The 27360-nt window shown below is 45.2% G+C and overlaps 2 protein-coding genes across 5 annotated transcripts in view; one reads left to right on the plus strand and one right to left on the minus strand.

The window, feature by feature from the left end:
• On the plus strand, positions 1 to 18671 carry LOC121085138 (probable glutamate receptor). 2 transcript variants are annotated; one of them, XM_040587469.1, is made up of 11 exons: positions 1 to 3817; positions 5990 to 6097; positions 9147 to 9178; positions 11662 to 11721; positions 12510 to 12689; positions 13572 to 13798; positions 14667 to 14764; positions 15303 to 15520; positions 16901 to 17126; positions 17762 to 18009; positions 18559 to 18671. In XM_040587469.1, exons 2-11 carry the CDS (start codon positions 6025 to 6027, stop codon positions 18658 to 18660), a joined length of 1464 nt encoding a protein of 487 aa, XP_040443403.1. In that variant the 5' UTR covers positions 1 to 3817; positions 5990 to 6024; the 3' UTR covers positions 18661 to 18671. The 2 variants fall into 2 exon arrangements, with proteins under 2 accessions (XP_040443403.1, XP_040443402.1); XM_040587468.1 differs by having other exon boundaries at positions 1 to 6097.
• PANK4 (pantothenate kinase 4 (inactive)) overlaps positions 18353 to 27360 on the minus strand; it is a 26053-nt gene continuing 17045 nt past the window's right edge. For 2 of the 3 annotated variants that reach the window (XM_040587464.1, XM_040587466.1), the window contains 7 exons: positions 26147 to 26298; positions 24637 to 24692; positions 23996 to 24045; positions 22487 to 22594; positions 21977 to 22077; positions 21394 to 21462; positions 18353 to 20815 (listed from right to left, as the gene is read on the minus strand). In XM_040587464.1, coding sequence (XP_040443398.1) covers positions 20602 to 20815; positions 21394 to 21462; positions 21977 to 22077; positions 22487 to 22594; positions 23996 to 24045; positions 24637 to 24692; positions 26147 to 26298 — 750 coding nt within the window. In that variant the 3' untranslated portion in view covers positions 18353 to 20601. Of the gene's footprint in view, positions 20816 to 21393; positions 21463 to 21976; positions 22078 to 22476; positions 23170 to 23995; positions 24046 to 24636; positions 24693 to 26146; positions 26299 to 27360 lie in introns of those variants that run through there. The other variant, XM_040587465.1, reaches the window with a different exon arrangement.

The following is a 27360-nucleotide window of genomic DNA, read 5'->3' on the forward strand; positions in this document are numbered from 1 at the left end:
TTTACTCTTTTTCAGAGTGGTAGCTGTTTCAGATCCAGCTCAATTTATCTCAGGTCCACGAAAACACATGCAAGTATTGGTAGAGACTGGCATTTGTTTCAAAGCGATGTCTTTGTTTGGCAGCCAGTGATGGCTGTGTAGATGAAGACTCTAGGGGAACTCATGTAATTATAGCCAGATGTAATGCAAGGACCTAACTTATTCTGTTACAGCTCTCTAAGTAAGATAGTCCTGTTTTGTCACTGAGGTGCTTGCAGGTCTGGCTCAAAATACTACAGCAAAAATTTGCTTTTTACCTGTCCATTCAAAAATCTCTTCTCTTCCTGTCCCAGTAAAGTGCACAGTGAAAGTGTGTGAACTCAGTTTATACTGTCTTGGGTAACGGTCATCAACTTGTGGATTGCAGGGCAAGAAAGGTGTTCTTGGTTTCTAACTTTAGTATCATTTAAACTCTGAGATACCAAAATGTAAGGCTAACTGTAGCTAATTATATCATCGTAACATGGAGATAGGGGCTGGGAGGGGTTAAATTCTCTGAATAAATCTTTTTCTAGTGGTCTTCAATATGTTTTGTCTAAAAATACTCTCGGTTTTCCATCCTGGCTCAGATTTTCATTGCTTGTCTTCATAATTTGGATGAGAGGCCCTTGAGGTTTGTGCAACAAAGGTTTGGAACATGCACTGAAGTGACCCTACAATATCATTGCAGTCTCTGAAGGAAAAAAAGGTAAATCAGCAGCAGAATATGTGATCTGCCAAGATTAGTCTCATATTGTGTTTTAACACAAAGAAAATTTCATTAACATTCTCTAGACGAAAAGTCACTCTGTAATACTTCAGTTTGGGGCTGAAAAGCTGCAGGGAGTTGCTGCTTTTTTATCTTTAAAGCAAGAAAGTACATGCAACTTCACAGTTTTAGAAAGTTAATGTTTAAAAGGCCTGTTTGTGTCTTTTCAAAGACCAAGTTTCACAATCAAATTACTTTTCTCTTTAATTGATTAAGCAATACTTCTTAAATTAATGCACCTCACAGAACGCTGTATCATGTAGGGCTTCAAAACATTCATCTTTGTTCATATTTTTAAAAACACAGTGCCTGGATTTAACTTACGAGAGTACGTATGAATTTTGCCCTTCTGCTTCCAAATAACTACCTTTGCAGCTTGTTTTATTACACTACGTAAGACCATTAATGATGTGTTCGTTTATTCCTCTGAAAGGTATTTATTTCATGGTACCTACACTGCTGAGTGGCAGAAGCTTACTGAGCAGTTTTACTCTTCATTCATCCAGCCTTCATCAGGGAAGAGGAAAATTGCTTATTCAGATCTTCTCAGCTGGCAGGGTGCTGTCAGAAATGGTAAGGAGAGCAATGAAGATCTGGTAATAGTGGAGGGAGCCAGGAGTTGAGGTTCCAAGCAGCACTGATTATTATTTTACGAATGCCTCGCTGCTCTTAATATCTAGAGGATCTGCTCTACCATTCGTATGATAATCAAGATGAAAGAGCAGATTCTCCCTCCGCCGTGTGAAATTGTGGGCAGATGCAGCGTAGAGGCAGGTTGAGCGTGAAACCACAGTGGTCAGTGCACGCCTTCTGCTAACGTAGTTAATGACTCTGCAGTTGTAACGACTTCACTGCTTGCCATATAGCAGCTGCAAGTTTTTACTGGAATTGCATGCCTGTAGTACCACAGACTTGGGAATCCATAGGAGCCATCCAAACCCAGGCCAGAGACACTTGCGAATGCAGCACAACCATCGTTTGTGCGCCCTGTTCAGGGTGGCGTGCAACGGGACGAGTGCCTGGCTGCAGGTTGAAGGAATGCAAAAAGGCAGCTGGAATCATTCTAGAACATCAGTGACTGACAGGAAAGCTGCTGTCTGATACCTGACAGTGGAGCTGCTAAACAGGGATGGAGAGGGAAAGGCAGCGTGGGGAGGGGGTTCTGCTGCTCTGTGAGAGCGCATCCTTGCTATACCTCACCCATCAATCACATGGACAATGGGAGAAAGCCCATTTTGTAGCTACTCCTGCTGGCTTGTAGAGACAACAAGTATCTTCTCTTGTCCAGAGCTTTTCCTGTGAGGCGTCGAACTGGTCGTATGTGGTTTTCAGTTCATTAAATTGCAAGATCAGCAGTCCAGTTTCCAAATTACAAGCAGTGTATTATACATGGCTGGACTTGGGATTTATGGTCTGTATTCCTCCAATTCAGTGTTTAACAACACTGCTGATGAACATTTGATTGTATCTTTGAAAACTCCTCTGTGCTGAGATGATTTCAGCTGGTTGTAGTTGACCTTCTCAGCCCTTATTAGCTGTCAGCTGCAAAAAATCACACACCATGATGTGCATCTTTTTAAAGCCTAGAAAATATTCATGAAAAGTAGCTGGAAACCTCAGCTTATCTGATTTTTGCTAACTTCCCCCAACCTGCAACCTGTTGCCAGAACCTCTAGGGCTATCAGGTGAGAATGTGAGCAACAAATCACATTCAAACTGCCAAAGACAGCACCTGGAAATGAACCTGTAAAGAAGCCAAAGCCTCTGAGAGAAATCCAAGGTGTGTAGATCTTTCTGGATTCTTTTTCTGTTTTGTCCTAAAGTGGGGATGTAATTATCATTTATAACGTATCTTAGCACCTTGCCATGATTTATATTGCAGGAATGATTTACACCATCTGGGATCTGAAGTGCACTGGAAGGGATGTAAGGGCTCCCCTTAATTGCAGTGAGCTGAGTCAAGCCCTTGAACTCTGTTAGGGCAAGCATCACCAAATGCAGTATTCTAAGCATTTTTTATTGAAACGTAAGCAGTTGTTGACTCTGCAGAAGGCAAGCTGTGTTGACATTTAATAATTAATTTACACAGTGGCATGTATAGAAGCAGCTTAGGGAAGAAGGCCAAGTCCTGCAAGCTGCTGGAGAGTTTTCCATCTTGAACAGTGCTTTAAAGTCAAGCAGGGCATAAATTTTCATTTCTTTCTTAAGCGTGGATGTGTTCCAACTCCCCTGCAAGATGAGTTGTACTAGTTTACTCTGCTGAATGCCTGTGAAGGCGCTTCTTTGTTATTACAGTGCCTTGATGTGTGTATTTATAAATGACCTGGCCTAACAGAATCAGCCACTTGGCAGCATTGTACTTGAGCTCACTTTTGAAGTGAAACTAGTAAATGGAAGGGTGAAGGGGACAGGAATTTCACTGTTGTGCCTATGTATTAAACAGAACTGTATAATACAGAGGGGAATTTAATAGTTTACCTTGAAGCTCAGACCTTCCTTCAGCTGTCTAGGCATTGCAAGGCAATACTAGATGGATGTAACAGTTTGGGGGTTGGGGTTTTTTGCTGTTGTACATGACTCCCCCAAGACTGATTTCCCAAGACAGTCACAGAGCGGAGAAAGTCTTGAGCAGCTTCGCCTGTCACCAGACGGGAGCGATGGGCACATCTTGATCGGATGCTGTTCTGAATGGCGAGGACTCGTATAGACCGCACAACAGGCTGGTAATTTTCTGAGCCTCAATGTAGTGTTCAGCTGCTGGACTAACTGCTTCCAAACACTGTCTTTTTGCTGGGTGTCGTCTGCTCCTCCCTTTCCCCAAACCCAAGTGCCCCCAGAGCCTGCGGTAGGAGCTGGCACGTTCTGCAGAAGCCCCTCAGCCTGGCCCCTCCCTCCCCTTTATCTTTATAACAGCGTTGAAGCCTGCGAGCCTTCAGTGCTCCAGCAGTGTCATTGTGCCTGTTCGTCGCGTTGCTCCTGCTAGTACCCAGCCAGGAAACAGACTAGGAGAGGCAAAAGGAATTGCTGTAGGTGAGATACTGCCTTTCAGTCACTGCTCTTCTTGTTCTAGATGACAAGGATCAAAGCCTGTGTGCAACAGGCTGTCTCCTTCCTAGCTGCTGGTTGTTCATCTTTTCCGCTGCTGGTTTAATGCCGATGCCTGCCTTCAGCTCTGCATGCAGAAGACTGGTTGAGGAGTGATGATGTCTTTTTAGTTTGCGTTTTGAAAAGACTGAAAACCTGCTAAGGAGCGAGAGCTAATTCTAGCAAAGTAACTTTTTAAAATCCTTGGTTTGCTTTGCTGTAAAGCCAGCAGGAGAAAACTGTAGTAGTTCCTCAGGTAGATGATGGATGGATATTGCAGTGGTTAGTTTGAGCAGTACCTAAGGAGCTCTCTGCACACTGGGAGGCACTAAACCCCTCTGCCCTCCTTTTATTCTCTCTCTGACTGATTCTCTTTGTCGTTAAATGACTTGAGTGCTGAATTAGAGGTAGGGAAGTGTATTAGCCTTTGCAAAATTTCTTTTTTTTCAGATATTTACACTCTTTGTTCTTTTAGACAGTCAGCAGCCAGTGTGTTAACAGCTGTTTCTTTCCAAGATGTACACAATATATTACCAGCTCTGGTTAGTTTATTTTGAAGGAGGACACTTGAAATAAAGATCATTTTGTAGCATGTACCAAATTGTAAGGAAAAAGCAGCATTGATTGACAGGTTAAATCTACCAGGATAAACGCAGTGCCTCACTGGCTCAACCTGAAGAGTACTGCTGCTTTCCCTTCGTGTGCCCTGGGGGCTGGTTCAGCTGTTCATGTGCTGCTCTGGCAACAGCTCCCAGTAGCTACTACCACTTTGTATTCTACAATTACTTTTTAGAAAATGTAGGCTGATCCATAACTCAAATGTCAGTCCTCTCCTTTGATCCTTTCACAAGGATCAAAATAGTCCTGTTTTAAAGTCTTTTTTACAAAACAAACCAAAAAAAAAAAAAAAGACACCATTTAAATTTCACTCAGAAAGAATCTTCTCTGTAAATTTTATTCAACTCTCTTATTATGTGAAAAATGTAGAAAAAGTGAGTGAGGGAAACTGCTGAGCTGTAACGTCCAGAGTTTTCACAGTAGTGCAGTTTTGGGAAAGAATTCATAAAAGTTGATGAGGTAAGATTAACTGAAGCCAGTGTTTTCTGAGCATCAGTCAGAAGCAAGTACTACCATACATAGGATTTTTTTTGCCTACATAGCCTCCTAAATTGTAAGTTTTCTTGGGCATTTTTAATAATTTTTATACTTTCTGGGGTAACAGTGCCCTGAGCCTTGTTTGATGCTATGACAACAAATACAACCAAAAATATTGCAGCAGCTGGAGACTGAACATAACCTGGCATTGATTGTTTTTCATAGGTCTGGTGCTGTTTTGCTGACAAATGTACGATTATTTCAAGTCGTGCAGAAATTTGGTTGCAGAGTTTGAAATGAAAATTGTTAATAAAATATGCTGGTTTTCACCCCTAGCCCGTTTTCCTTCCTTGGTCAGTTAAGAGCAGGAGGCTGAGCCAAAAGAGGCTTCAGAAACAATGTCCGGTGTCTCCTGATGCAGGTGAAACAGCTTTGTTTCAGGTCATTTTGGTGCCCAATGAAAGAAACACCTTTGTTTTCTGCAACCCAAATGGAAAGTGAAATTAAGGTTTTGCTTTTAAGCCCCCTGCAAATGAGAACCTCCTAGAGGAGGCTGCTCTATTAGTGCAACTGATTTTAATTATTACTTTATAAAACGAATCTAAAATGTCTTTTAATAGCACTTTCCCATTTCTCAGAGCGTAAGGGCCCAGTGCTCAGGAGCAGCGGGCTCCAGCGGCTCCCTGGCCTTGCCCTGCGACCCCTGGGCGTCTGCCCCTGGTCCGCACGCCTCCCCCTTGTGCAGAGCCAGCTGGGAGAGGTGCAGTGCAACAGCCGGTGGGTAAACCCACTTCACAGGTTGGTCACAGCCTTTTTGCTGCAGGGGAGTGTTCACCAGAAACTTTTTTTTTAGTGTTTGTTCTGGCTGCTCTCAGAAGCGACTGTCTTTTCACACCTGGAGAGGTTTGTTTGAATCGGGGGCTCTCCAGGATGAGGTGCAGTAAATCCAGGACACACTGATTTTAAGCCAGCAATGAGGAACTGTCAAACCAGCTTTAACCACTTCCCTTTCATCTCTAGCAGGAAGTTTCCTTTAGACAGTAGATATTTCTGCTCCAATGGACAAAGCTCTTCACTTCGTGCTCTGTGTGACTCCAGCACTGCTGCTCCTGGGAGAATCAAGCCAGGCAGGTGAGAGAGATGATCCAAAAATGTTGGCTGCATCCAAATCTGGTTTTGTTCTTTGCGCAGTGTTAGCTCTTTCAGTCTTGAACAGCTCTTGTTTAGGGGTTTTTGTCGTAATCTGAGAATTTGCTTTCCAGTTGGTTATCACGGTATCGCCAGGGCCTGCCTCGTCACAGCTCGTTATTGCGACCTGATCGCGTTATGTCTGCTGTTACTGAGTGTCTTTGCTGCTGTAGCTGTAAATCATATGACAAAGATCAGGGAGGGTGAAAAAGCTGGAGAAAGGGTGGTTAGGTGTCCTTGAACACCATGATTGTGGTTAAAAGTGTGCTTGTGCACTCTTTTTAATCTCTGGTCCCCTGAATTGTGGCAAGATGCGCTGATTAACTTGTGCTGTGAGTAGTGTGTTCCACGTTACTTGTTTACCCCTCTGCTTGTGGCTTGTTTGGGGAAGAAGAGGGGATTTAGTGCACAGAAGTTGTCAGCTCTGTGAGTGCCCAGACTTTCTGTAGGAAAAGGGTAACACTGCATTCCTCCTGAAGTTCCTAAGGAATAGTGAGGGGACCCTGCCGGGGACTTGTGTGCTGCCACCAGCCATAAGATCACACCTCGCTCTGTGCGAGGAGCCAGGGACCTTGCTTTTGCAACTGAACAGCAAGTGCTCTTGTTACGCTCTTATTGTGGCTTTTTGGTGTTCTCTGCCACAGTCCAGACTCAGGCTAAGGAGCAGCTTGGCCTCACAAAATTGCTGGGACATCAAAACTGGTTCTCTATTTTGAGGGTTGGGAGAGCAACTTCACTCGCACTGCTGTCTCCTCTGTCCACCTTGCACACCCACCTCCTAGCCACCCCGAGTCGGTAGTTGCATAGCTATTACAGATAATTCAGCCCTTTGCTTCTGTGACAATAGTCAAATTCTCTCCCACTGAGAATTTTCTCATCCTGGGTGTCCCAGCATACTCCAAAACTCTAATGCAGCTCATCCAGCATGCTTCCTTTAGGTCAGCTCTGTCTCCTGGTCACTGCTGCAAAAAGAGAAATGCTGGTAAAGGATGCAACAGCAAGGGTGCTAGCTTAGAGAGGGAGGATGGGGTAGAAAACTGGGGTGAGGTGGCCAGTTCTTAACAGTGCTACGAGGTTTTTCACAAGAAGTTAAGCAGGGAGCCATCTCCCATCAGAAGGGTGGGTGTGCTCAGTAGAAGGGGCAAGGAGAAGGGTGATTTTTGCAATCCCCATCATTCCCTGCAGCCACCAGCCTGGCGGGAACAAGAGCAGAGGGATGAGCTGCTTTTCTTTGTCTTCTGCTTTTGTAGACTCTCACAAAAGATCCTTACAATGAGGACTTGGCTTCTGCGAAGTGTCACAGCAATGAACTTCGAGTTAGTGCTGCAACTTGATTACTTATGGTCCTTTCAGGAGTTCTTAGAATGGGGCTTTGAACAGCTGCATCCAGTGCCGCTGTGGGGGAGCTGAAGCCCTCAGTACAGACTGTTTTCTTCCAAGAAACCCTAGCAGGTCTTCAAAAAAGGAGCCTCCAAAAGCTTTTACTGGCTTTAATGAGTTTCTAAAGGGAGACAAGAGACCTCCTTTGTGAGGATTTCCAGCTCCCATGGAGAACTGTAGTGGAGAGGGAAAAAACAGGTTTTGTTTTATGATAATGTGGAGTTCAGCACGAGGCCAGAAAATGCAAAACCGAAGAATGAATAATACATAATGAATGAATACGTTGTTATATTTAATGAAAAACTCACAGCTTTTGCCTGAAAGAGTGAGAACACCCTAATTTTTTTATTTTCTCTTGAGGAATTTTTGGCTTTTCCAAGGAGCACTGCTGTGCATATTCTAGAAAAAACATCCTGGGCAGTTAAGGAGTCATATATTGACAAAATTGTGGTTTTAATTCGGCATCTCAATCATTGTAGTTTAGCTTTCTTGCAGCTGGGGTGGGATTGACGTATTCTCCCGAGCATTACAAAGAGGGAAGCTGTGGATCAAATGATTTAATCAAATGATTAGGACTTGTTAAAAGTCACCCAGCAGAGCAGGGAGTAGAACCCAGAAGCATGGCAAAACTCAGCGGTGGTAATTTTATGGGTGGATCTTGGTGATTTTACCAAAGAGGGAGGAGTATCACTGCCTTGGTTTTACAAATGGGAAACTGAGGAATGGAAGGAGAAGTAATACAGGAAAGCTCAGTAGCAGATGTGGCAATTTGACATTTGACGTTTGCTCCGATGCTGTCTGCAGGGTTGCACCGGCTCTCATTGCACTGGCACTCTTTGTCAGGTGTATGTATTTCCCTTCCTCCCTTTCCTTGCTGGAACAGGCAGCACAAGACAGGCTTCCAAGTCCCTCTTTCCTCAGCGTTGTCACTGTTGGTTCCTGGTTTTAGTCATGGCCCCTTTGGAGGTTTTAATTTTCACAGGGATGAAAAGTCAGGGTGCTTATAACGTGAAGGGGGAGTGAAGGAGGACATGGTGGAGCAAGATGTCTAACCCCAGTGGCTGCAGCCCCCTGGGCTGCTTTGACCGTAGGGACCTAACATTAATAGGAGGGGAAGGGAAGAATAAGAAAACCTTCTGTCCTGGAACCTCATGGCGATGAACTTTTGGTTGTTTACAGGGCTTCTCCTTAAGGGTATCAACAAGGTTTTGCAGGAGTTAGCGGGAAATATTAGCTGCGTGAAGTAGCAGGAGAGCAGCCTTTTCACCTTGTCAGGGAGAGCAATAAGGAAATAAGGCAATTAATTCTGCAGAATCCGTTCCTCAGGGTGTGAGTGACAGCCATAATCATTAAGTTACAATTAGAAGCTTCTCCAGCCTGAATCTGGCTGTGTCTATTTTTGCTTCTGTTTGTTTCACACTAACGCTGTGCTGTGCACAAGGAAACACACTTGGCAAAATCGCTGCAGGCCAACTGCACTGTGAGCCTGAGTCAAGGGTAGTCACTCTGTTTCTTTAAGTGCAATATGAAATGAGGGTAGGAAACGTCCCTTTTAAGGAGCTGTAAATATAAGCCCTGCAAGAAGTTGATTTTGTTGTTGTATTTTTTTCAGGAACTGCAAGGCGTGATGATGCTGTGAGTAAGGTATGTTTACGTTCATCGGTGCACAGCTACCAGTGAAGGCATATGTGCTAAAGAGTTTGCATTTTAAATTCAGAGATAGATGTGGTTATAGTGTACAATGCTTTTAATCTGGGAAGAGTTTTTATTGTAAATATACTTTGCGTGGCTAGTGACGGCCATATCTAAGTCTGTCTGTGTGCCTATGGTTTTTTTTTTTCTCTTCTTTTTTTAACTCAATCTTTTGTCCAGGATTCAAAATTCAGTCATACCCCAGGGAAGAATCTGCCTATAGCCCTGTCTTCCTGCTCTGTAGAATTTAAACCTCAGTTTTATTGCATCATTTATGATCTTTATAGATTTCTAAACATCAAAGGAAATTCAGGCACATATAAACGTGCAGAGATGCCTTTATTAGTTTTTAAGGTGTGTGGTTTACTTCCAAACATTTGCCCTTTACATAAAAAGGGTCTGTGTGGGATGCAGTTCCTCGGGCTTTAGAAGGAAGATGGCAAAGGCCACTGGAAATCTAACCAGCTAGAACATGTATATATTCATGTAATGCAGGACAGCATTTGTCCTGAGGACTTTCCAATCAAAAATGATGGGGGAGTTGGTTATGGTAGCATTGGGAAATTCAATTATTTGTCCAAATGGCATAGGCAGAGACAGAACTTGCGTCACTTGACTCTCAGCTCATTTCTCAAGCTTGAAGATGCTGGATGCCTGTCAAAAAGAGAGTTTTGGGGAAAGTCATGGAATTTCAATCAGGTTCAGTTAGCATAGACCTCTAGTTGTTGATTCCATATTGAGAAATAAGCACAAGCAAACAAAAACACCCAGAGGAACACATATCAGCCCCTCTCTTGCCCTGTCTTCCTGGCTTCCAGTCCCCTTGTTGCACACATTTTATGCTCAGTCCCTCTGGGGAGACAACAAGGTGGCACAGGAGATTGGGGTCAGTGTTTTGTGGTTCCTGCTTGCTTCTGGGCAGGTTCCTCCCCTGGCTGCAGCCCCGCTAGAGCTGTGCCTCCTCCTGCAGCTCCCCTCTGTCCCTCCTCGGGCAGCTCTTGCACTTCTGCTCTTGGGGCAGCTCTTCTTCACTGGCCTTTCTCCCACCCTGCTGTCCCTCCTGCTCCCCTCCCAAAATAAGCTTTCTTATTTCTCCTTTGCCCCTGCTTGGGAACTCTCCTGACCTGGCATTGTCTTTGGCGTCCCCTCCTGCTCCAGCATTGCTGGACAACAGCACTTACCACCCTTTTTTAAAGGCCTTTTTGCACAAGCACCATAAACTTGGCCGATTCGTTCAGTTTTGGTGCACTGTGGCTCTGTTTTGTTCACATCTAAGACACCTTGAAATGGCTGTGTCCAGCACTGGGCCATTCCTGACCCCCTGCAGAAGTCACTCCTGTGCCACCCCTCCCCCCATGCTGCTACCGACACCCCGCAACTCTTGCCCAGTAAAATACTCTTCTGGTGTATTTACACAAGTGGTAGTATGCTCTTGAGATATTTTTTTTTTAAGAACCACATTGAAACCTTCCGTAACTAGTGGGTGAAGCTGAGTGAAGAGGGATAGGCCAGGATTTTTTGGTCATTTGTTTTATTTGCTCTCTTGTTCAGTAGGCATAAATGTTTTAAACAGACCTGAGAGTCACATTTCTATGTGACTTTTTTGCTTTTGCCTAAAAGCAAATTGTAGCTTATCTGGCAATAACATTGCTTCCAGAACACCCTGCATTAGGTCACTTCTGATCACAGCTTCAAAGACAAAGCTCATCCCTCGAATCCCTCCATTGCAAAGAGACAATTGAAACAACAACTGGAAGAGCTGGAGCTTCTTTTGCAGATCTCGTACTGCACATGTGTGTGTACACGCACAGATATGCTCTCTCCTTCTGTCTAGAAACATCACTGTGTGAGCTTAGAATAAAGGGATAAATCGAAGACCGACAAATCTTATAGAATTAAGACTGCTTTACAAATGGCGAAAGCTTGAATCGTTCCGCAGCAGTACTGATCAGAAACCGTCTGGGGCTGTGTGACTCTGTGAGCTGGGAAGAGGTACTCTTGAATTCAGCATTCCATGCAGAAGTGAATCCAGGTTTTCTTTCCTCCTCCTCTCAGCTTTCTTACTGTGCTGAGTCTCCTGGAATTGCTCTCTGATGAGACCGTAACTGGCCGATAACTGTTTTGTCTGCAACAGGAACGGATCTCTTCGGAAGACCATATGCCCTGTGTAGCTGAAGAACTGTGACAATATTCAAAACGATTTTTATTCTGACAAAGTGTGCTGACAACATGCAATGAAGTTAAATGCTTGTGGTTTATTAATTACTGTTAGGGAACAACGGTGGTGAAATTGCTGCAGCTTACAGGGGCAGATCTATAGCTGGTTTAACACATGCACACACACCTCCTGAGGTATAGTATAAACCTTAGCGAAGTGGGGCCATGTCTGGGACTTTAAAATCCAATTATTTCCTTCTTCATTTTTTGATTTGCAGGGCACTGACTCAAGGGGGCCTGAAGAGGGTCTTCCAGTTTTGACTGTCACAACAATCCTGGTAAGGCAGTGACACAGCGCTGGTGGTGGCTGGGAGATGGCTAGAATTACACTTTGCCTTTTTCTGGTTTTTCCCCACCCATATATTTGCAGGTGGTTTTTCGGGCTGTATTTGACACTGATACCCCTGTTCATCACAGACTGGGTTTTGGAGTGCTGGCTTGGTGGTGCAGAGGTGGAAGCTCTCTGTAGTTTGCAGTGGGCGGATTGGAGGGCCATCAAAATCAACCCACAAAATGCACAGGGCATACGCTTAGCTACATCTAAGAGTTGCAATGTTACCTATATGTTGTTTCTGTCCTGCAGTGGAAATATGTGAAGATCACACGTGTGAGGTTTAGAAACAGGGCATTAAAAAAAAAGAGAAGATGCATTACCACATGCAGCAGACAAGCAGCACTATTCATAAGAAGCTGCAGCAGTAAATTTTCTGATTCTGGTGTCAGGTCCTGCACCAGCATGTGCCCCTCGTCTGGTGCTTTGATGGGCCAAGTGAAATGTATTTGGGCTTTTAGAGATTGTCACTTCTGTGGTCCATGTGGCTTGCTGAATGTGTCTGCCCTGCTGGAGCTGTAGTCTGTGACCAGTGGTGGCACATGACTCCAGTGAATATCTTTCGAGTTTGGAAATGTTGTCCTTGATAATGTGGACAGAGGTCTTGGGGAGGGGGGTTGGTGGTGGTGGCATGGTTTGGGGTGGGGGGGTTGCCAAAAAAGTGGTTTAATTCACAGTCAGTTGCATTGCAGACTGTGGGAGCGCGTAACTGGGTATTTTTCCCTCAATATGCAGGAAGATCCTTACGTCATGGTGAGAAGTGCAGAACTGGAGGGATACTGCATTGATTTGCTGAAAGCACTTGCTGCAATGCTTCACTTCAGCTACAAGGTGAAGGTGGTGGGCGACGGGCAGTATGGTGCCATCTCTTCCAGTGGGAACTGGACGGGAATGATTGGCGAAATTCTAAGACAGGTAATTTTCAATTTGTATTTTCGACAAACTGCAGCTCTAGAAGGAAAGAACAGTGCTAGCAGCTCCTGGACCTCATTAGAATTTGCTCAGGGACTGAGCAACTTGGAGTCATCCTGCCTGTGGTGCAGATCTAATGAATAGTAAGACTTGCAGTTGGGTTTGGGCTACAAATATGGAAACTAAGGAGCAAGGAGACAATGGCCGTAGCAGGAAATCGTTGTTCCAAGGCGCTCCTGGCACAGTGCTTGTCTTGTCTCAGAGGTTACCCAGTGCTCCTTTAATCTGAGAGACTGTACAGACATCTTAGCTCACTAACAGCACAAAGATAATGGCTTTGAGGAAAACTTACTTTGAACTTAACCACTAGGTGAAACTTGTCTCTTTCAGAATGGTAATCCCTTAGACTCTTCAAGGAGATGCTTGAATGCACATCTTACCCCATCATGTGCCATGCCCTGTGGCTAGCGTTCTGTCATCTGTTGGTAACATTTGAATTAAACCTTCTTTGCTCCTCTGAAGTCAGTACTGTGTCCAGCTGTCAGTCACGTAGAATCCGCAGCCAGAAACAGAAAGGAACGTGCCTTCTGGTTTTGGTAAACAAACCCAATGTGGTTCATGCTGCACAGCCTCAGCTTGTGTGCCTGATGCTGTAGTAGGAAAGCAGAACCCCCAGATACCAACCAGCACCCCACTATGACCAATGCAAACTGGAATACTGTCCTATTTCCTGGAGCTCGCAGCCTAGGACGATAGCTGTCTGTTGACACAGAAGTGATTTGCCGTGTAGATATCTGCCCACTCAGCCCAGCAAGCATTCTGCTTGAGTGGCAGAAATCTTCAGGTGGGTTGGCTGGTTGATCATTTTTTATCTCCATCTTCCAGGAAGCAGACATTGCAGTGGCTCCGTTGACAGTCACGTCAGCAAGGGAAGAGGTGGTCTCCTTCACCACACCATTCCTGCAGACTGGGATCGGAATCTTGCTTCGAAAAGACACGGCCTCTCAGGAAATGTCCTTCTTCCACTTCCTGGCTCCTTTCAGTAAGGAGACCTGGACTGGCCTTTTATTCGCTTATGTCCTGACGTGCTTCTGCCTCTTTCTTGTTGCCAGGTATAAATTAATTTCTTTCACAGATTTTGTTCAAGTCAAATGCTTTCTCAGCTATGGAAAGATCTCAGTTTAAAGAAAGTATCAGGATGCATTTTGCTTTGAGGAACCTTCTGTAGAGGTCCAGAACCAGGGCTAATAAAGCTTACGTCACGTCAGGCTGCGTATTAAGTGGTAGGATCTCCCTGCGAAGAGCACTGTAGGTCTTGATGTGGATTACCTAGGGCTGCTAAAAAGGCTGTGTGTGTCTTTGTGCTTCAGCTCTGCTTTCTCACTTTTGTCAGACGTTGTTTTGAACTATGACCATGTTCCTACATGCAGGTCTATCTTGTTTTGGTGTTGGTTTGGCGGTTTTGTATGTGTATTTTTATGCACTGTATCCTGCACTGACTTGTGGAAGAGATTCTCTCTGCCACCGCTCCACCCCCTTCCCAGCAGATTCAGCTTCTCCCCCTTTCCTGATTAGGCTGCACTAATGCCCTCTGCAGCTGCAGTCTAGAACAGAAGCTCTATTGCTGCTTTTCTAGTTTTATGCACAATCTTTGTAGGTAAGGATTTGCTCCACCAAGCAGCCTCCAGTCTGCTGTTACAGGACAGAGCCAGTATTGCCACTCAGGTGTACCAGGGAGACCGGGCAGTGCCATAGCTGGGGAAGAAAGTGTCTGGCAAACCTGTGGCAGGACCCCCTGAGCCATCACTGCTGCAAACCACTTGAGCCATTCCTCTCACTGGTTAAACTTCAGTGAAGGAGGAGCTACCCTGGAAGGAAAGGGCATTCCTGGCTATCTGCACTGCTACAGTCACACTGCAGAGTTATTTACATTTTTTTTCTCCCTGAACATCTGGTTTTATCCTGTCATTTTCCCCACAGACTGAGCCCCTGTGAATGGAACGAGCCAAAGAATGAAGAGAACCACTTTACCTTCTTAAATAGCCTCTGGTTTGGAGCAGGAGCGCTCGCCCTGCAAGGTGAGCTGGGAGGGCTGCAGCACAGAAGCTCTGGGCGCAGGACAGGGTGTTCTGAGCTGGTTGTATATCCAGCCCTCACCTGTCTGTGACACTGGTGTGCTGTCCGGCTGGGGAAAGGCGTTCCAGTAGGGACGCTTGGCAGCACTAGAACTCCTAGTTTGGGGCATTTTGATTACAGACTCCTTGGAACTGTACAGATGGCTGGCTCCGACTGAGGAATGTGTTTCTGCTGTAGCAGTTGCTCTAGGGAATGCCATGCCAACTGTCGCACTGGTGCTTTGTAGAGTGGAGGTTTTGCTGTTGCTTTTGGCCGCTGGCATTGCTCCGACTGTGTTGCAGGCAGCATTGATGCAGTTGAGACCAACCACAGTAGGTCTTTCCAGGCTCATGCATTACACAGCTGCAGGGCAAGTTTTGCAGTTTGGCCTTTATTTGGAGGGAAGTCTTTAACTCAGTCTTGGGGGTCTGAGGTCCTTTGGCTCTCTCTCTCACCGTACATCACCTCCCATACACTTTACCGGCTCCTCTGGTCACGCAGGTGTCACCCCTCGGCCCAAAGCGCTCTCTGTGCGGGTCATCGCTGCTGTCTGGTGGCTGTTCACCATCGCCTTGCTGGCCGCCTACATCGCCAACTTCACCGCTCTGCTGAGCTCTGGCAGCGAGCAGCTGCCAATCCAGACTTTTGAAGATCTTGTGAAGCAAAGAAAGCTTGAGTTTGGGACACTGGACGGCTCCTCTACTTTCTACTTCTTCAAGGTGCAGAGAGTCTCACTGTGCACATACACACCTGCTGTGCAACTGCTAAGCCGGGCCCAAGTTGTCCAGCTACCCAGCTTGTGTCCTGTAGCACCCTTACCACTGTAGCCTCCATCACTTCTCCTGTAATGCTTCAAATAACGTGGATTGGCATCTGTTGGTTTGTTCATCTCTTCTTCCACCTTTTCTCAGAGGGAAAAGCATGCAGAGGACTCCGTTTTTATAGTCTGTTCTCTTTTAAGAAAGCCGGGCTAGTCTTCGGGGGTTTTCCTTGTGTACTTTGGAATTGAGGGCTGGTGGAGGTCATTTCTGGATGCGTTAACTGAATGTCTGCAAAGGTTGTGGGTTTTTTTGCGGGGTGGGTGGGAAATATTTAAGCACAGAACCATAGAATTGTTTAGGTTGGAAAAGACCTTTAAGATCAAATCCAACCATTAACCCAGGACTGCCAAATCCACCACCAAACCATGTCCCCAAGTGCCACATCTCTGCATTTCTTAAATGCTTCCAGGGATGGTGACTCCACCACCTCCCTGGGCAGCCTGTGCCAGGGCTTCACCACCCTTTTGGTGAAGACATTTTCCCTCATATCCCATCTGAGCCCCCCTGGTGCAACTTGAGCCTGTTCCCTCTTGTCCTGTCGTTTTTTTATCTGGGAGACCCACCCCACCTCACTACAGCCCCTGTCAGGCAGCTGTAGGGAGCGATCAGGTCCCCCCTGAGCCCCCTCCTCTCCAGGCTGACCCCCCCAGCTGCCCCTCATCATCCCTGTGCCCCAGCCCCCTGCCCGGCTCTGGACACGCTCCAGCCCCTCTGCGTCCCCCCTGCCCCGAGGGGCCCAGCCCTGAGCCCAGGGCTCCAGGGGCGGCCGTACCAGGGCCCAGCACAGGGGACAATCACTGCCCTGGTGCTGCTGGCCACACCAGGTTGGACACAAGCCAGGGTGGCCTCCCTGGCCACCCCAGGCACACGGGGGGCTCATGTTCAGCCGGCTGCCAGCCGACCCCCCCAGGGCCCTGCCCCCAGCCCGCAGCTCCTGGGGCTGCTGTGACCCGCGGGCAGGGCCCAGCGCTGAGCCAGGGTGACCCTCACACCAGTGGCCTCAGCCCCTCGGCCCGGCCTGCCCAGCCCCCCTGCAGAGCCCCCTGCCCCTGGCACAGCAGCGCTCCCCCAGCTGGGGGTCACCTGTGACACGTACCCCTGCAACACCCCGCACTAGAGGGATCCTGAGCTAGCTCTATGTTAGTTTGCAGAACTCAAAGGGCAATGGTTTAAGTGTCTTATCCTCCAAACTGTTTTGCAAGCCTTGCACATATATGCAGATAACTTTTTTTTATGATTGTTTTATGCTTGTTTAACACTTGGATTTTTGGGCTGCAGAACTCCAAGAATCCCATCCATCAGATGATCTATGAATATATGGACAAAAGACGAGAACACGTTTTGGTCAAAACCTACCAGGAAGCAATTCAACGTGTGATGGACTCGAACTACGCCTTCATCGGTGAATCCATCTCGCAAGACCTGGCAGCAGCCAGGCACTGCAACTTGATCAGGGCCCCTGAAGTTATCGGAGCCAGAGGATTTGGCATTGCCACTACCCAGGGTTAGTCACTGTGCACCCACCGCTCCCGTCCCGCTTCCCCACTCTGATTTCATGGCTCTGAAGCATCAGATTGACAGGGAGCCTGGCACGGCCAGGTCCTGACACTTGCACGTTTTCTGCATTGGTGCCATTACCTGCTGTGAACCACTCAGTAACCCTGCTCTGCAGTGACTGCATTCTGTCCATGACTTATCACTAACGCTCGCTGACTCTGAACTCTAATATGCAAAAAATCCCAAATCTCAGGGGTGTCCCTGGTTCCTGTGGGGTTTTTTTGGTTTTGCCTTGGTCCCAGTGACACAGAGCTCCTAATGTAGCTGCTGGAGTAGACAGTTTGCTCTCTCGTGGAGCATGTCTGCTTCTATTTCTCAAAGTACCTTCGCTCAGTATTATTCACTCAGTCGTTACTCTGCAGGTACTATTGTATCTCAATGGGCAGGGCAGGAGCAGGTGCTACCGAAGGAAAGCCTGTGGCACAGCGTGGTGCTTTCTGTTTGCAGAATGACCTGCCGAAAGCCGGGGAGCAGCTCCCAACTAATCCCGCTTGGTGCTGTAGCAGCGGGTTGCTTAAAAATGTGACTAGTGGCTGTGGTATCTCCCATACTCTTCTCTCTCTCCCATTCTACCGCCACCAGCATCCCAGTGGACTAAGAAGCTCTCCGTTGCTGTCCTCAAACTGCGTGAATTGGGCGACCTCGACTACTTGCGTAACAAGTGGTGGGAGAGCAGCTGCCTTCACAAGAGCAGAGAGAGATGGAGCCCGCTGCAGCCCCAGGCTCTGGGTGGGCTCTTCCTGACGCTCGCCATCGGCCTGGCGCTGGGGGTGATCGCAGCTGTGGTGGAGCTCTCCAATAAGAGCCGACACGCTGCCGGACATGCAAAGGTAGGTGACGGTTATTATCTCCTGTCCTGCTTCCTTGTATCCCTTCTGTTCAGCGTGGATAAGCCAGGCACCAGTGCTCCACCGCACAGGGCTGGATTTTCACCCTGATCTTGCTTTTTCCAAGGACAGCAATGTGGTGTGGCAAGGGAGGAAGGCGTGCTACATATTTACTCCTTAAAATGCTGAAATTTCATAGCATGGACTGCGTGATAGTTTTGTAGCCTGAAGAGGGGTAACAATAACAAAATACACCACCCCCACCCCCCAGTACTAAGTAGAAACTGCAATTCCTAGGCAGCCAAACCACATTCCAATATTCTGAGTGTGGACAGAGGCCAGGAGATCATCAATAACAAGTTTATTTTCAAGTATGGCTGTTCTTAAGTCATTTGACAAGCAGGAAAACACATGTAAATGAAACTGCACTAGTATCCGAATGTGCACCTCGCTTTCTCCATCCATTCCAACGGATGGCGTGTGCACACTTACAAGGTGGATTCCATGACACAGAACAACTCACCCCTTGTTTCCTCCCCTTTTGTTTTTCAGAAATCTTGTTGCTCCGTTTTCACAGAAGAAATGTGCGCTCGTCTACGTATAAAAGAAAATACAAGACAAAGCCAGGAGACTTCAGGGAGGGCTAATGCTTAAGAATTTTTTGCTTAAGGAATGGGCATGTATTAGGTTTATACCATATATATTTTATAGGAACTACATCAATGTAGAAAGATGTTTTTCTGCAAGCCTAGAGTGTTAGTTTTCTAAACACAAACACACACAGAGAGCACTTCTGGATTGGTGGTGGAGCTGGATGCAGAAGAGAATCAAGTGGCTTGGATGAACCAAAATCGATAAGGGATGTAGTGTAACTGTTGAAAATAAGGGAGGTTAACGACTTGGTAAAATGAAGTTGAGATGGCTAAGATGGTGGATCCATATTTAGTTTAGAAGTTTACTATGTAAGTACATGAACACCTGTAGGAGTAAGTGACTTGGGATAGGATAACGTGAAGCCTCTGCTTACTAATTACATTATGAGGTACAATCTTGAAAAATTAAAGCTCTCATCTGACTGTTCTAATCAAGAACAACTGCTTCTTAAAAATTTCAATTATAAATAGACTGTCCTCTCCCCTCTTTGAAGCAGAAGACGCTGGTCACTGTGAAGGTCATTTCTGAATCAGAAACAACGGTGGCGTTGCAGGAACCCCAAAAACGCAGGACTGAACTGCATCTCTGCGGTGGCCTAGAATCCGAGAGAGGAGATGGTGCAACTAAGGAACTACCAGACTTCAGAAATGCAAGACATGGACTTGGCCTTTGTCAGCTTCCCATCACAGGAGAAGTTCCGCTGTTCAGCTACAGAGGGTGTTTTGACCTAGTTAACGGGATCGAGCAGTATTTAGGAAGAAGTTGTAATCCAGCAGTACTAGAGCGTGAAGTTTGGTAATCAGTCAATTAGAGCAAAGTACGAGTTCGCCAGGCCAAGGGTGAGGCAGTGAGCAATCGGTATTTTGCATCGTTCTCTTGCTCTCAGAGAAGAATCTTTGAAATTCATGGGGAACAGTTCTCAGCTGCATATTAAATAGTTTTCTAATTAAGCTGTTTTTCATGTCAGAGCTGGAATGACTGAGGCATGCACATGGTGGTTTGCAAACTCATGGTTAAACTACACCATTTATGTACTGCACAGCTTGATGGAGGGGGAGTGGGGAAAGCAAATTCAGTTACTTGGAAATGGCTTTAACTGCACTGTATGAACAAATAGACTAGTTCTTACCAGTCCCAGCACTAAACAATCAAAGGCAACAGTAACTAACATGCCTGCCACAGGAAAACAGCTGTGTGTTCCCAAATAAAGCAATATGCGTTTGCTTTGAGGGTAACTTAGTGAAACTCAGCTTCCAACTACTGCTAAGTAGTTCAGTATAGTTGCAGAATCCCCCTCCCACCCAGCTGTTAGCAAGAACAAACAGTGAGAGCAAGAGGAATTACGAGTTCTTCCCGCTGCTGGTAAACTAGTGCTGTTCGGTTATCTGCTACGCACTCTCAGATCACGACACTTGGATTTTAAATACAGCTTAAGCGATGTCTGTGAGGTTAGAAGGTGGATCGGTCCTTCAGTCAAATTCACTGCGAAGAGCATGAAACGTTTTAGGTAAGTTTAAAAGCCAATGTGGAAAATGCAATGTCGGATTCACTTAGCACTTGAAAAACTGTTTGGTATGTGCCACGTCATTGCTGGCAGAGTAGGCAGAGATGTATAAAAAAAGGTTTCATTGACATTTAAATATATTTCTATATGAATGTCCCACAGAACAAAAAAATAAAGTCTTTTCATCACAAATACTGCAGCATTAAAATAAACACTTACCAAAATAAACAATGAGTGATATACATATATATATTTGAGTGTGCATACTATAGAGTGAATCATATTGTTGCTTTTTAAGTCACAAAAGCACAATATAAATACGGAATTTCCTGTGACCTCTTTTCCCTGTTGTAATAAAAATACATTCTTTACAGTTAAAGTAAAACTAGTGCAAGTCCATTCTGCTGCTCCTGTTCACCCAGCTGACCAGAGCCGTATCATTTACATGGCACTTCATACTTAAAAATGACACTGAAAATTTTCCCTCCGAGACGATCAGCGAGCCAGGAGTTTTTGATAACGGCAAGCTTGAGGCTCTCGCACTTCAAAGCCGCGTAGTAATTTGTGTGGATGGCACGACCCATGCCTTCAATGATAACCAAGTCTGTCTTCCGCTCTCGGACCAGCACAGCCAAACCTTTATCCAGACGGCTGAAACGAGAGGTCTGGTTTAGAAACAGTCGCCCTTACACGTGCTACGAACGAGACAGGCTATTCTAAGGGCTTTATCATTTACGTAACGTTTTGGATGGAATTACTGATGTCCATAAACAGGAGCACTTTTAAATCAAAGGAAATGAGATTAAAACCAAGTTTTGAAAGCTTCATTAACTGCATGCAGAATTGGGGTTTCCCAGAAGACGCAGCTAAGTTCTGTCTCCAATAGAGAAACTCATTAAAAGTAAACAGGTTAACAACTTGAAACGCTTCTTACAGTCAAGCGGATTTCTTGGTCACGGGCAGGATTTTACATCCTCCGTAACGAAGCTGCTCGTGACACTGGCCACGTGTCACTGCTGAACGCAAGCTCGATCACTAAGGTGTCCAACAACTTACAGTAAGGCTTGATCAGAGTAGGAGTATGAGTCTGTGAAGCCAAACTAAGCAACAATTACAGGCCGTGCGAAGGGGATTCCTGTTGGGAAGGTGGCTGAGGTCTCCAGAGCGCAGCCTCTGAACAGCCGGTGGCTCATGGAGACAAGTAACAAACCGGGACTTCGCCAATGTACCTGAGATCTAGACACGGCGAGCTCGAGCCCGTCTGAACCAACAGCAGCTTCTCTTCCCTCAGTGCAGATCTTTATCAAAAAAAAAAAAAAAAAAAAAAAAAAGACAAAACCATTAAACAGCTGCCTCAGCAGGGCCATGCGAATCCACTAACTGCCAGGCAATGAGTATCTTAAGTCTGCTGTGCAAAGGCTTCTTCTCGTGCCAGGATTTTACCAAGAAACATAATGTTTCCTTGAGCAAAAGGATTATTTTCAGCCACGTATCCTCTACCAGGGATGCTCCGTATGTGGAACACCTGTTTTTCCTCTATTAATTTTAATGTAGGAAAAAGATGGTTTTAGTAGCTTGAGTGCTTATCAGGGAAGACACAGACAAGAAATATAATTATGGATGTTCAAGAAAGATCCAATTTCTCAGTTTTTCACCTTAATGAAAGTAAATGATCTGCCTTAGCTTACTTCCAGGTTGCAGATTTCAGACACTAATAAACACAATTAAATATGAACTAAGTATGTAACAAGGAACCTGCTTTTTCCTCCTCTGTACTGTACAGCACGTAGCGCAGACCGGTTAGATGCTTACTGAATAACTGGATCCATCGCCGCTATCCGCTCAGTGACGATCAGGGACTCGCTGTAGGTAACATCATTCAGGGCAGGGCCAGAGTTACAAGCCAATATAACCTGCGGTAAGGGTGGTAGAAGAGTTCACCGATTAATGCAGTCCACGTACGGCATCAGAGCTGCTCGTTTGTTTAAGATCACCCTTGCCTGACCTATTTTACAAAAGAGGGAATGCGAAGAGAAAGGCTGGAGGCCCAGTCCTCATTTTCCCTCGGTTAATTAGACATTATTTCAGGTCTTTTGACGTTACAGACCCTTGTTCAGCAGACTTAGCTCGGACAGAGGCTCGCTTTGCTTTGCGACCTTCCACAGCCTACCAAGTTGGACGCTGGAGTTCCAGGGATTTGGGTTATTCCCACTGTAGATGTTAGGAGCCAGCCTGGTAATGCATACTGCTGGCAGGTGGGTGACAAACCTCTCCCCAGTTACCAAAGCTCCATTACACAGTGAATTCATGACAACCACTTACCTCTGTCCCTCTAGACAGGAGCTCTCTGACAAAAGGAAAGACTCCTAAAATTATGTCTATTCCACTGTTATCTGCGAAAATTAAGGCACATTTATGAGGGGGACCCTCCTGTAAGAGAAAACCGGTGTATTCAGGGTTGAGTTCACAGTTCATTTCAGTGAAGAGTTTGTGTTCTTTACAACTACTCGCTTTAAGAGCCCGCATTTTATACCTTTAAATGACTGGCAATTTTGGTTATCTAGTAGCAGCATAACTCATCAGACCAACACCTACCCTTGGTCTTAGGAGAAATCGGTTTCCCTCATGTTGTCTTGGCACGGTTATTTGAAACAGCCTTTCGTTACTTTGCTTTCTTTGAGAGAGGTCTTTCAAACTCCACCAGTAAGACCTACCCTCTGCCAGTGAGAGGCACACCGGACTGCCGCAGCTCTGCACAGGAACGTGCTTCAGAGCCTTCCGGACAGCGGGCAGCCAGGCCTGAAACCCTGCTGCTGAGGCTGGGCCATGGCCAGCGGCGCCTCGTGCCATGCGGCTGGAGAATACCAGGAGCAGCTGCCTACTGAACGCGTTGGTTATCAGGGTAAACCTACCTTGGTGGCTGTTTTAAGCTAGCATGGTGTAGGGTGAACAGGATTCCCTTCTGCCAGGAAAGGGCAGGATGGACTGCTGGGGGCAGTGACATCCTAAAAGGAAAAGATATTTCCTATTCTCCATTAACCTTTTAATTTCTTCTAAATCTGATGTTATGAAACTTGGTTCACTCCAGTTCATACCAGCAGAAGACTTCTGACAGTGAACAATGCTTAATTCCTAATAACTGTGTTGTCAGGACACTGCTTGAAGTTCCTCAGTTATCACTGTTACACGAGACTAGCTGTTACTTTTGGTTTAAGTTGTAGTAAGTAATGATTTGCAGTAGTCGTATCAAACCTTTTGGCTCTCATTTCCCACATAGAGATTTACACAAAGCAACAACCAAAACTTTTTCAATTAACCTTAATTAAACAGTAATAGAGATCACACAGGGCAAAGAAAGCTTTGCTGATAAGTTAATCACTTTCAGCTTGCTTACTTTCAGCAAGCTCCTGAATGAATGTAATTTTTAGGTCGGCTACTCAGATGGAGGAACAACCCAAACGTTACATTTGGGCCCATGTTTTCAAAATTATGGGTCTGGTTATATAGAAGTAAGTGCCCTTAGAAAGCAGGGACACGATATGGCTACTGGGGCAGCTCTGAAAGCAGCCGGGTGCCAAACGCTGCAGCTTCCAAAGGAATTCAGCTAAGAAGCTTGGTGAGTAATGACGTGTCTGGCTAATTCCTTCTATTCCTTCCTTTACAATAAGGCTGCTGAATTACTGGCACTGTGTTTGTACAGAGTTGTACAGAGTACAATTTGAGTTGTTTATACAGAGTTCCATTAAATCTGTTAAAAACCCAAAATTAATAAGGGGGTTTATGATTTAACACATTTGATTACTCAGTGGTTAGTAACAATCACAGTCATACCTTCAGTCGCTCTAGCCACTGACTGTAGGAATCTTCTAGCCAGGGACGCTCTGTGTCACAGACAAAATCACGTTAGCATTTCATTTTGGCAAACGGTAATTCTGTATGCTATGAAAAGCAGGAGGTGTCTCTTTACAGATGCTGAAGCAGTAAAGCATTTGAGCTCAGGCTCTGAATGTTAAATGTATAGAATCAAAGAGCTCCTAAGCTCTTAATGATGGGAACAGCTCAATTACAGCAGTTTTGAAATGGAATTTTCATAATAGAGCAATGAAGTCATGCAAGTCAGCTATCGTAAGGACCCATCCAAGCAGGGATGGTGTAGTGCCTCCCAGGACACTATGTGTCTCCTTGACAGGGTTGAACAGTTACAAAAAATAGCATGGGCAAGACATTCTGAATATCTGTGCGGCTGAGACTTCTGTTCAAGGAGAGAGGCTTTCAGATTTCAGTTCCTTGGAACACAAACAGGAACATTCCACCGAAACTCTGTAGCCTGGATTTCACATAACCCTAGCAAGCGCTTATGATTTCTTGTCATCTGGGCAGCAGAACTGCCACCATAAACACGTTCACACTCTCCTCTGCTCTCGTATTAACACAATATCCAGTTCCAACCACCACCACCGAGCTCCCTATACCTTGTAGTTTTGACTTGGCTTCTTCAAATCCAAACTGTGGCTCAGATTCCAGAACACTGTATCAGAAGAGAAATAAAGAGTACAGTTAAGCAACTTCACCTCACATAAATGCAATTCAAGCATTTCTTTAGCAGGTGGTCAGCAATTTTACTGCACGGGTTGTAGTGGGCAGGGTGGATAGGTCCAATGATCGAGAAACAGATACTTTGTGCTTATGTTAAAGAGCAAAAGGTTCAGATGTATGTTAAGAGCTCTTATGCTCAAAGAAAAAAGCTTCAGCAATATACAAATGCTTGCAGGCACTGGACTACAGGCAAAAAAAAAAAAAAAAAGATATCTTTTAGTTTGTAGGCTACCACAAAATGTAGTCATGATTTAAAATATCTGCATGGTAAAACGGTGCTTTACAAAGTCTAATTTGAAGACTGGTCTACAAAAGTTTTTTAAAATTGTACCTGCATGGGAAAAGAGGGAATTAAAATAACCAGATACAAGTTTTAAAAGCTACTGCTATTGGCTATATGTATGGTGAAGTAGCCCCAAACATGTACGTGTGAGGATTTATGTAATGAGATGGCTAGACTCTGTCAGTTAAAATATGACACCATGTGGGCAGTGCTTGCCAGTCCAGTCTCCTGAGTTCCTTGAATCTAGTACGAGGTGATATTTAACTCAGTCTGTACATTTTAGTTCCTTCCTTAAAGGGAATGACAGCTACGCTAACACGAGTGGCAAGTACCCCAACTGCTCTGACTGCTGTCAGCTCAAGTTTCTGGTTGTGGGAAACACCAGAAGTACCAGAAGACTAGGAATGCCCACGTAGCCTTGAATCACCTTGTTTTTAATGGACTTGATTTAATCAGAAGGAGAACTCCTCAAAGATGCAGGAAGGGGAAGGAAGTGCTGAATGTCAGCTGTAAAAGAGTATCCCCCTCCCACGCTCTCAGATCTGTATTATCAGCCCCACAAAAAGTTCTAGAATTGGAAAAATCAAAAATATTTCAAAACTGTTGGCATTAATAGCCTCAAATGAATTGATGGCTGCTGACATGATAGAAGGAAAAAAGCTCTCCAAATGGTAATAGAAGCGCATGTTGATCAAAAATAATTAGTATTTGGCTGTCAAAAGAGACTACCCAACCTAAACTTGCAGCCTGCTGAATATATACTGTGCTGTCGGGACAACTGGAAGTTGGAGAAAAATAGTGTATTTTCTGTGCTAGGGATGTAGTACAACACATATCCAAAAGCAGTGCTAATAACAATGCTACAAGCAAAGCAGCCAGACTGGAACATTAAATGCTTTATCACTTAATTCAAACACAAGCACTCACAGTGACATGTCTGCCAGATTTAAAGCCTGGCAATGTAATAAACAATGAACATTTGCTTAAGGTGAAATACAAACTGCAATTAAAGTTAGATTGCTGCACTTTTTTTTTTTTTAAAAAAAAGAACAATTGGATATTCTGTATCGTAAAAGGGTGCTTTTAAAATATTTAACACCTACTCTGAGACTGCTTTTGCTCCCCAGTCAAAGACATTCCCCGCAAGAAGTCCTTTCACCAGAGCAAACTGCCTCTCCTCCCAGCCTAATGAATCCAAAGATTCGATTACGCTTTGAAAACATTTTAAGGCTATGCCATTTTCTTTCTGCTTTACCTGTAAGAAAGACATGAAACATTGGATTTATAGACAAAAATTTCTTACCCATCATTGGTTGTCTCGGTCCCAAGACCACGTTCAAGCATTCTCCTCTATGTTCATGGCCTCTAATGGACCGACAAGTTACTGTTATCGGCATGCTTAGTATCAACAAGAAAAAAGTTTCCTGGGATTCTAAGAAAAGCTTCATTAGTGTAGGATACGATCTGTAGCCCCAGAATTACTTTTCTCACTAAGTTAGAGGTGCAATAGATCTTGAGCAGGTGGAGGGACAGAGAGCGGACACACCAAAAAACCTTTCAGTAGTAACATGATCCGTCAAACCCAGGTAACTACCATGAGAAGGGTTACCACTAGCAGTTTTACAAAAACTTTTTAGTTTTGCATCAGGAGTTTCATCATCCCAGATGCTTAGAAGCTCTTGAATTTTTTTCTCTGCTTCTGTCTCCAGTGAGATCAGTGTTACATAGCCTGTTACCTTAAAAAACTTGAAAGTGATACTGGGTGCCATCCTCACATCGAGATCTTTTCTTGGCAATATCTTGTCTGAATTACCAAAAATCAAACATAAGTAAAAGCCGCCTCACTTGTTTTTTACTTCCTTCTTAGAGTGGAAGTTAACACCTGACAATACAGCCAGGGAGGACCTTCTATGTATTTTGTAGAAATACATCAATAGTCAGAAAAAACTCTCTAACCAGACACTGGCACTGTGTCATTTCTACGTCCGCACAGAGAAGCGGTGAGGATCAGAGCTACAGAAAGTGACTTTTGAGAAAATACTGACTTCACGTTCTCTCCCCAACCACATTACGTTGCAGAGTAAAATACAAAGGGTAAACAGCTGCACAATGGCAACGAAGATTTGCAAGAGCTCGAGGTTATGCCTTCGGCCACCCTCCAGCCCAGCTCTACTGAGTATCTCAAAAATGACAAGAGTGATCCAGAACCCTTGTACAGCAATATGTGGGGAAGCAGCACAGTGGTTAAGGGCAGGCTGCCTCAGCAAGTAAGGGAATGTGTGAAGCTGGGGGTTCTCGGGCCTTTCTTGGCCCTGAG

This window comes from Falco naumanni, chromosome 3 (genome assembly GCF_017639655.2).
Source record: "Falco naumanni isolate bFalNau1 chromosome 3, bFalNau1.pat, whole genome shotgun sequence".
NCBI classification, from domain to species: Eukaryota; Metazoa; Chordata; class Aves; order Falconiformes; family Falconidae; genus Falco; species Falco naumanni.

What these genes read in the sequence shown, in the direction of transcription:
- LOC121085138 (XM_040587468.1), top strand. Translation starts at nt 6,025, where the DNA reads ATGGACAAAGCTCTTCACTTCGTGCTCTGTGTGACTCCAGCACTGCTG. An exon ending in TGACTGTCACAACAATCCTG is followed by an intron (nt 11,722 to 12,509) that starts GTAAGGCAGTGA and finishes CTCAATATGCAG; the next exon opens with GAAGATCCTTACGTCATGGT. An exon ending in TTGGCGAAATTCTAAGACAG is followed by an intron (nt 12,690 to 13,571) that starts GTAATTTTCAAT and finishes TCCATCTTCCAG; the next exon opens with GAAGCAGACATTGCAGTGGC.